We start from the raw sequence: 10,309 nt of genomic DNA, 5'->3' as shown, positions 1-10,309 counted from the left end.
GCTTGATTGGCTTAGCAGCCGCACCTCCAAAATGTTATTATATTCACCGGGTAGCACGGTGAATATAACACAGTTAAATTCTTATATTTACCGCTGAAAATTATATTAAAGTATTATAATTATATCTTATATACAGTAGCAAAGTAAGCCGCGGAAATTAGGAATACGGCCTTGCATCTTGCATTTCTAAACAAAAGAGAGGATGACGATGATAAATGATGATGATGATGATGATGATGATGATGATGATAATTTAATAATACCAACTTCACTTCACTTCACTCTAGGGTAGAGGAAAAACAGAGTACCTAGACAAAAATCCTAGGAGTTAGCTTGAGATCGATTGAAACACATAGGACTTAGGGGCCAAGGGTTGAAGCGGGGTTGCAGCTCTAGGTGGAAGGCACGGTTGATACCCGCTAAGCCACCCTGCCTCCCTAATGATGATGATGACCACAGCAATTGAAATGATTGAATAGCAATCAGAGGTTGATTAATTTGATAACCATAAAAGACAAGTTCAAGTTTCAAAACTAGGCAAGGTAACTCAGAAAATGACAGAACATAATTATATGGAGTAGGTCTAAACCAATCACCTGTTTAAAAGAAGGCCTTTAAGTGAGAGTATTTCGCCCTTCAAATCTCCAACCGTGTAACTTTCAGATGGCAACAAGGCGACCTTTGACTAAAGAACACAATGACACAAAAAGCAATATTAATCCTCACATTTAAGTAAGAGTGAGTGAAGCTATAGACCTCTTTCATAATGGCGGTCAAATAAATTATTCTTTTGTTTTAATGCTAATAAGCCCTACTAACCTCGCTATGACGAGCAAATTTCAAAAGAATATTTGTTTTAAAACGAGGGCAGTAGGTCTAATTAACATAAATACAAAAGAATGTAAAGTTGGTCGCCATTTATGAAAGTGGTCTATTAGTCTCTCCCCTCGGGGATTTTCAGGACTAATTTACAATCATTTATGTTTTCGGGGGACTTAAGCCAGACTGCTTATTACACAGTTTACAATTTTATTAGGAAGTGAAAAATTTGCCCCCGTCCAGATAAGGTCAGACCACAACACCGGGGACTATTCTTATCAAATAGTGAGTGGGTTCTTTAACGTCCCATACTATTTAATTTCCAACAAGGGCTATGAGATGGGACCTCCGGTTTACAGTCCTTATCCGAGAAGACTTGAAAGTCTTAGAAACCATTGGCAGATGTAATTGCAAAGGCAGCACATTCTCCTCAGTTATTTTAAGACCCTAAGTGTTGGTGCAGCCGGAGTCGAACTCACGACCTCCCGGAAGGCAGCCCAATACTCAGACAACCAACTGAGCCACCAGTGTGGGGTAACCAGTGATCAATGGACCTAATCGGCTAACTCAATGTTGTACCCAATTCAAATCTCCTGGGATTATGATTCTTTGTGTGTTGTATTTGCATCATGATGATGTAGCATTCATATTTACATAATTGTAAATGATGTTGAAATACATGACGTAGCAGGAACAAAATGTTTTATTCCCAAAGGGTTTGAATTGGGTCCAACATTGAGTTAGCCGAACTACAGTGTAGGTCTATTGAAAGTGGCAAAAATTATTTGCCCATTTTCGCTTACTGTCATTTGCTTTTTTCAGATTCTAGCACTCAGTCATTTTAAAATTATTTAAACAACAACAACAACGACAAAATAATTTAACTCAGTCTTCTTTGGCCGAAGATGCCTTGCAGCTACCAGTAACTGCAACATTGTCATCTGTCATTTTTGTTGCTATCACTTGATATCTCAGACATTATAACATTTACAATACAAATGAAAGATGGGACCATAAAAATATCACTATGTTACAACGCGACAAAACATAATAATACCTGAGTAGAAGCCAGATCAAGAGCTAAGCTTTGAAGTTTGGTTTGCTGTTGTTCTAATAACCCCTACAAAATAAATAAAAGAGTTACAGGGTAACTACATAATGTCTCGCACACAGTCATCATGCTCTTCTATTTTTGCTTTAAAATAGTAAGAATGCCACCCGAACGTTAAGAAAAATCTAGATGTTACCACGTTTCTTAAACTTTTATAAGTAATCTGCATCTGTAATAATAATTATTGTCAAATTTCAACTAACATTTCTCAGCTGATATATATAACACCTAATACGGTGAAACTTTGCAGGGTTACTAAAGTAAAGGAGCTCTTTCTATTTCTGGTATCAATTTTTCGTTCAGTTCAATTTTAACTCATTCAAATCTGTTGCCACCATTTTGGAGAAGGGTCTATTAAACCACTCTTTTTTCAGCTTTTGCACAAGGATTGCTTACCTGAACAGAGTCCAAGGTCTTTTGAACTAACAAAAAACAAAAACACAGGGATGTTCAAATGAAGAAAAAAAATACTAAAAGACTCTTCTTGAACACTATATTATTATTGTACTTCCCATTGTTTTCTGTGCTAAATCCATTGTTATATTTATTCGTTCTATTGTTCTTTTGGCCAATCCTGAAGCCCGTTCAATGAGCTACGACACAACCCCTAGGTTTTGGGTCTAATTGTCGTGAAACTATTTTTTTTGCATCCATTTTTTGTTCTTGAGTGTTTTTTGTCATAACACTCAATGAAAACATTATTTTTAAATTACCAGATTCTGTGACATTTTCTTTGAGTTCTTTCACAGTTGTTTCTATTGCCTCCAATTTTTCTTCCTCTGCACTCTTCTTATGATAAAAATAGGGTAGTATAAATGCCTGAAATAGAGAAAGACTGATTTTATTAAACAAAATTAATAACCTGGATCCAATGTGGTGAAAAAGGCTGTCTGAAAAGATCTCAAAAACAAGCAAAAATTTGCGATAGGAAAGAACAACGTTTCAGTGACATTGTGACACCATTTTCAAAATTGATGGTGTCATGATGTCACCAAAACATTGTTCTTTCCTATCGCAAAACTTTGGTTGTTTTTGAGATCTTTTCAGACAGGCTTTTTCACTACGTTGGATAATTTTTTACTTGTTTATACCTTACAAAACCATTGCTTGAAAGATCTCAGAATGCTTTTACAAGTAGATCATTTGGCATAAAATAAATACACCTAATGAATCTCTTAGCATATTATTAAAGCACAGATGTTTTGCAAGTTGTGTAGTATTTTTCTGAACCCTGAAGGGGCAAGGAAAAATAAGAGCACTGCATGAGAAAAATGTCCGCATCTATTACATGTTAAACCTTTCAGTAAGGGATTTATTATTCCACTATTATGCCATTTTCTAGAATTTTTGGCTTCTTCCTGCATTGACTGAGAATTGTAACGATTGCATAATAAGGAGCATGCGAATGGCGAAAACAACACAAACGAAACCATTCAAATGTCCTTTATTTGATTGGATAAACTAAATGATGAGTGACAACCTAGATTCTTGGGCTTTGCATTGCGTTGAAAACAGTAATATTGTTTTTACCGTATTTGGTCAACGGAATAATTTATGCGAAAACTCCAGTTCTGTCCATATTTGCTCTGATCTAAAGCAGTCAAACCAGGACACTACAGTGTATTATTGTCTCATATTTTGTACATTCTCTGGACCAAACATGGTAGAATGGCATAATTGTGCATTCCAACAATATTAAGTGAAGTTATTTTGACTGTAAACTCATTTAGTTCATAAACTAAAGACAATATCATTTATATTACATGTATCTGGCACCAACAAGCTAAAGTGCATAATCGGTTCCATGACATGAAATTAAATTTTTTATATAACTTGTTAATTTGGAATCTCTGACTAAATAAATATCTTTTCCTTAGGGAAATAATAATAATTATTAGAATAACTGAAAATCAGTGAGAGTTCTTTTAACAAAGTAATAATAATATTGAACTTCACTGGGCGTCAACTGCAGAAGAGAAGAACTATATAATAGATCACTCACACTCATTAAAGAGAACATAACATTAATTATTTACTGAGATGTTTTTATAATACACACTTGGGTATACCTTGAAAAGATGGGCTATTGTGTATCCAATTCCTCCACCCAAGATGGCAGCTACCATATAACCTCTCCATGGAACTGGAGGTGGTGCTGTTGGTACAATACTAATAAAAACAGCATTTATTGTGACTTCCTGTACTACAGAATCATAATAATAATAATAATAATAATAATAATAATAATAATAATAATAATAATAATAATAATAATATTTAATAATAATAATAATGATGATGATGATGATGTTATTATTATTATTATTATTATTATTATTACTGTAGTGATGAGTTTGTATGAAGGTGCAAAGATGAGAGTCAGAGTTGGGCTAGAGTTACAAGTCCGAGGGGTTTGAGGTGAAAGTTGGTGTGCACCAGGGATTCGTGTTGTTGCCCTTGCTTTTTGCGATCGCGGTTGACGTGGTTACGGAGAGTGTGAGAAATGGTTTGATGAGTGAGATGATGGAGGGACCGAGGGAGAAGTCCTGTATTAGAGAGCAAGAGGCTGAAGGTGAACCTCAGGAAGACAAAAGTGGTAGTGAGTGGGGTAGAAGGTGAAGTGTCTGTGAGCAAGGTACATGTAGATCCATGTGGTATTTGTGGGAAGCAAGTAATGGCACATTCAGTGCTGTGTGTGAAATGTGGGAAATGGATCCATGGAAGATGCGTGAAAGTAAAGAGGGTGACCTCGAGATTGGGGAGAGATTTTTTGTGTGGAAGATGCAAGAAGCAAGCTGATGGAATGGCTCGAGCTCAGCGAATTTGGAGAGTTGCTGAACTCAAAAAGGTTCTCGCTGAAGGTGAAAGGAATGGTTTATTGGAGTTGTGTAAGAGTGGTGATGTTATATGGGAGTGAGACGTGGTGTCTGAGGGAAAATGAGATATCAATTTTGAGAAGGACTGAGAGAGCAATGGTCAGAGAGCAATATGTGGTGCAAAATTGATGGAGAAAAAGAGGACAGAGGACCTGATGGAGATGTTGGGATTGAAGGAAACAGTGGTTCAGTTGGCAAAGGCAAATGGATTGAGATGGTATGGGCATGTGCTGAGGAGGGATGATGGGCATGTTCTGAGAAAAGCGTTGGAGTTCGAAGTGAAGGGCAAGAGGAAGCAAGGACGACCAAAGAAGACGTGTAAGACACAACTGGAGAAGGAGAGCAAGAGCACTGCTTTGGAGAAAAAGGACGCCATGAATCGAGCGAGATGGAGAGTGGGAGTTAGAAAGATTGCTGACAAAGTGGGGTAAATCCGGCCATCCCCGTTTACAGGGATAAACCAGGATCAAAATTGATTGATTGATTGATTGATTGATTATTACTGTAGTGGCTCAGCCTATCAATGGATACAGTAAATGTATATTGAAATGGCTTATTAATAAAAGAATCTTCCCACATGTCCAAGGAAATGAGACATTATTTTGCTTACAGCCATGTACAAAATCAGGATCTCTTAAAACACTACAGTTAAAATCCAGGAGACTAACTTCTCTAGAGGTAATCATTTTGCACCATACCAACCTTGAAGCTGGAGCAGTTTCAGTCCCCAGAGGACGAGCAGGGGATATGGGAGCTACAGGATGCTAAAAAGAAGCAAATTCTCAATTAATACACCTTGAAAATGAATGGTTTAGCATATAATACAAGCGGATATTTTGTGAGTTGTGTCTTACTTCGTACCATTTTTTGGAGCCCTGAAGGAGTGAGAAAAAAATATTACTAATACAAGCAACAAGCAAAAATTATGTCTGCATGTCTTATATCATAATGTTTGACTTTTCAATAAGGGATTTATTATTCCAGTATTACATCATTTTCTAGTGTTTTGGCTTCTTCCTGCATTGACTGAAAATCACATCGATTTCATAATAAGGTGTGTCAAAATGACGAACACAAAACAGGCAAAACCATACAAATTATTGTTCTTTATTTGATTTCCACAGATAAACGAAATGATGAGTGAAAAGCGATCACAAGCTAAATTGTCAGGCTTTGCATTGTGTTAAAAGAATTTCTTTCATTGAAAACTGTGATCAAGGAAAAAAGGCCCTTTTTGCTCTGGCTGCCGTTGCATCCATATTATTTTGCTCTGTTCTAAACCAGAGGAACCAGGACACCACTAACAATACTATAACAGTGTTACATTAATTACCATCTCATACTTTGTGTATTCTCTTGACCAAATATGGTAAAATGAAGTAGAAGTGGAATAATAAATTAGAGTGATAATTATGGGCATACTCAAATCAAAACTCTCTCGACGCTCTTGTTGGTCTTGTGCTAGCTAAACTCATCATTCAGTTGAACTTCTTTACTATATACAATAATAAATTATAATAAATTATTATCTGTACATGGACACTTTAAGACATGGATTTTGCTGCTGTTGTTGTTGATCAATAGAGACTACTGACATTTAGAGATTTTGGTGCACGACTTTGCAAAAGACCCCTTTTACGCGTGCAGCAACAAAAGAATAGGGACAAGAGACCCACTGTCCAATCTCTGGAAGAATATTGCTGCTTGCCTAACATCAGTTTCATTATCCAAGATGGAAGCACACATGTAGCATAGCATACTGTACACCATAATTCCTCAACTGATCACCAAAATGCACCAACAACAGTCTGCTCGTGGAGCTTTGGTTGAACATGTGGCTACCTGGATTTCTCAAAAGCTGAACAGTATCCACTGGATCAATCCCTATCCAGTACTGAGACAACCACTATCCAAACCATTTGAGAAACATTAAGTTAAACAAAAGTTCAACAAAGTCAACAGACACAAGCTTAAAAACAACTTCTACACTGTAGTCAACTGTCATTCTCAAAAGTGTAAGCTCAAATGGAACATTGCAGTTATGTGTACAATTGCTTGTTAATGATGTTAAAAAAAAAACAAAAACGATTCTCAATTACTGGAAAGGTGTGTTAAAAAAACAGTAACAGTTTATTTGCAACTTAGAAAACAGAATGTAACAAAATTAATTTATTTGTGGTCATTACCTCATCAAGAGGTGTTCCTGATAATCTTATGGCCTCCTCAATTTCATCTTTCTTTAAGCCTGTGTGTTGCCAGAAAGAAAGCATCTTTAAATATTATTATATAACTGTGCATGTTCTGTTGCAGGTTCTTTTTTGCAGTCAAACCAGGTCAAGCATGCCCTTCAATGTTATTTTCATCAAAGCAATAGTTTCAAAATTTTATCAGTTACCCATTTTAAAAGATAATCAAATCAAATCAAATCACTATTTAGTTGCCAGTGACTACTGGGCAATACATATGGCGATGCATCCCAAAGTCTCTTCTTGCCAAATGTTGGAGGGTTAGAGCTCTTGATTGATCTCTGCACGTAACTACAACATCAACTACCTTAATAGGCCACTTTCGATATATTAAAATTCAGCTTGAAAGAGAGGTTTAGAGGACAAAGACAAAAGAAAGTGGATGATATGCTAACATCTTTCACAGTTATTGCAACTTGTTTCTATTGTTTTGTCCTCTCTGCCTCACTATCAAGCTGTCAATGTTGATATTTCGAAAATGGCCTATTAATGTATATGGACGAGACACCTTCTGGACTTTTGTCCCAAGATGATCATATCATACATGTAGCAAGATTTAATATAAGAACTATAATAGAATATACTAGAGGTTCTTGAACAAATAATATTATTTGGAATAATCATAGATTGGTAAAAAAACAAGATATTTTGCACAGAGGCACAAAGTAGGAATTCAGAAGATGAAAGATGACCTTTGATACTTTTCTTTACAAATTCGGCATATTATTAAAAGGTGCATGTACAGTACATGGCAAATTAAGAATTGATCGTTTACAAAAGCTCAAATAACCAATTAACTAGTATGTGGTTTTCCCTCTTGGCCCTGAATTCTATCCCATTAGGCTTACCTTTCTTCTCGAGGAATACTTTTTTCCGAGATAAAGGCGTTTGTACAACTTTTGGATTTTGCAAAAATCTCACAGCAGTGTCGATCTAGCAAAACATAATACATACATACTTTATTGAACCTCCCCAAAAGGGGCTTTTCAGGAACAATAATCGCTCCAAAGAATCGAAATTGGTTACTAGGTCACACCACCATCCTGTAAAGAGTATATGAAACAGTTGGCGTATCTTTGGAATGGCATTTACGTGAAATGCGGCTTCAGGTTTCCACCAGCATAAAGTAACTTACATGATTTGCGTCAAATGAACTTTGGCATTTTTTTCCACTCACCCTTTTTTGGCGTAATTGCTTTTCTTCTTCCATAGCAGCTTCATCGAGCTTTTAAGAGAAATATCAGAGGTTTAGTTGTGGAATCAACGCGGTGAACAAAGGCAAAAATAAGAGGATCAACGAAATTGTATGTATGTAAGTCACCTCTTCTTTAGACGCCATATTGATTTTTCGAAGGAACAATTGGATAATTTGGTCAAAGGTTGACCAATCAAAACACTTGTCAACACTTGTGACTGAGACTATCTGCAATTTTGATGAACAGCGGTATTTGCACGTGGCTAAGGTTGGTACTTTAAGTAGTGTTATTAAAGTGTATCATAATAGTATGTAATTATATCATGGATGTATTAAAGCCTTAAATTGTTATATATAAAGGTATATACCAGTGAATTTCCATGTATACCCATATATATTCATGTATACCCATGTATGTCCATGTATACCCATATATGTCCATGTATACCTATGTATATCCATGTATACCCATATATATTCATGTATACCCATATATATTCATGTATACCCATGTATATCCATGTATGCCCATGTATGTCCATGTATACCCATATATATTCATGTATACCCATGTATGCCCATGTATGTTCATGTATACCCATATATATTCATGTATACCCATGTATATCCATGTATGCCCAAGTATGTTCATGTATACCCATATATATTCATGTATACCCATGTATATCCATGTATAACCATGTATGTCCATGTATACCCATGTATATCCATGTATAACCATGTATTTCCATGTATACCCATATATATTCATGTATACCCATGTATGCCCATGTATACCCATGTATATCCATGTATACCCATGTATGTCCATGTATACCTATGTATATCCATGTATACCCATATATATTCATGTATACCCATGTATATCCATGTATGCCCATGTATGTCCATCTATACCCTTATATATTCACGTATACCCATGTATGCCCATGTATGTTCATGTATACCCATATATATTCATGTATACCCATGTCTATCCATGTATGCCCATGTATGTTCATGTATACCCATATATATTCATGTATACCCATGTATATCCATGTATGCCCATGTATGTCCATGTATACCCATGTATATCCATGTATAACCATGTATGTCCATGTATACCCATGTATATCCATGTATAACCATGTATTTCCATGTATACCCATATATATTCATGTATACCCATGTATGCCCATGTATACCCATGTATATCCATGTATAACCATGTATGTCCATGTATACCCATGTATGTCCATGTATATCCATGTATGTCCATGTATACCCATATATATTCATGTATACCCATGTATGCCCATGTATGTTCATGTATACCCATATATATTCATGTATACCCATGTATATCCATGTATGCCCATGTATGTTCATGTATACCCATATATATTCATGTATACCCATGTATATCCATGTATGCCCATGTATGTTCATGTATACCCATATATATTCATGTATACCCATGTATATCCATGTATGTCCATGTATACCCATGTATATCCATGTATAACCATGTATGTCCATGTATACCAATATATATTCATGTATACCCATGTATAACCATATATAGCTATGTATATCTATGTATACCCATGTATCTCTATGTGTACCCATGTAAATCTATGTATAACCTTGTATATCCATGTATACCCATGTATGTTCATGTATAACCATGTATACCCATGTATGTCCATGTATAACCATGTATACCCATGTATGTCCATGTATACCCATGTATATCCATGTATAACCATGTATAGCTATGTATATCCATGTATATCCATGTACAGCCATGTATTTCCATGTATACATATGTTCAGCCATGTATATCCATGTATACCCATGTATGTCCATGTATACCTATGTATATCCATGTATACCCATATATATTCATGTATACCCATGTATATCCATGTATGCCCATGTATGTTTATGTATTAACCCATAGATATTAATGTATACCCATGTATGCCCATGTATGTTCATGTATACCCATATATATTCATGTATACCCATGTCTATCCATGTATGCCCATGTATGTTC

The 10,309-nt window shown here is 35.7% G+C and overlaps 1 protein-coding gene across 1 annotated transcript in view; it reads right to left on the bottom strand.

The window, feature by feature from the left end:
• Positions 1 to 8,452, bottom strand: part of LOC138051675 (peroxisomal membrane protein PEX14-like) — a 15,168-nt gene extending 6,716 nt beyond the window's left edge. Inside the window, exons 1-10 of the mRNA XM_068897931.1 lie at positions 8,374 to 8,452; positions 8,230 to 8,277; positions 7,901 to 7,985; positions 6,993 to 7,051; positions 5,509 to 5,570; positions 4,000 to 4,099; positions 2,644 to 2,749; positions 2,327 to 2,352; positions 1,877 to 1,939; positions 597 to 685 (exon numbers count right to left, since the gene is read on the bottom strand). Coding sequence (XP_068754032.1) covers positions 597 to 685; positions 1,877 to 1,939; positions 2,327 to 2,352; positions 2,644 to 2,749; positions 4,000 to 4,099; positions 5,509 to 5,570; positions 6,993 to 7,051; positions 7,901 to 7,985; positions 8,230 to 8,277; positions 8,374 to 8,391 — 656 coding nt within the window. The 5' untranslated portion in view covers positions 8,392 to 8,452. The remainder of the gene's footprint in view (positions 1 to 596; positions 686 to 1,876; positions 1,940 to 2,326; positions 2,353 to 2,643; positions 2,750 to 3,999; positions 4,100 to 5,508; positions 5,571 to 6,992; positions 7,052 to 7,900; positions 7,986 to 8,229; positions 8,278 to 8,373) is intronic.
• Positions 8,453 to 10,309: the final 1,857 nt, after the last annotated feature.

This window comes from Montipora capricornis, chromosome 6 (assembly GCF_036669925.1).
Source record: "Montipora capricornis isolate CH-2021 chromosome 6, ASM3666992v2, whole genome shotgun sequence".
NCBI lineage: Eukaryota > Metazoa > Cnidaria > Anthozoa > Scleractinia > Acroporidae > Montipora > Montipora capricornis.
This window is presented reverse-complemented; position numbering and strand designations above follow the sequence as displayed.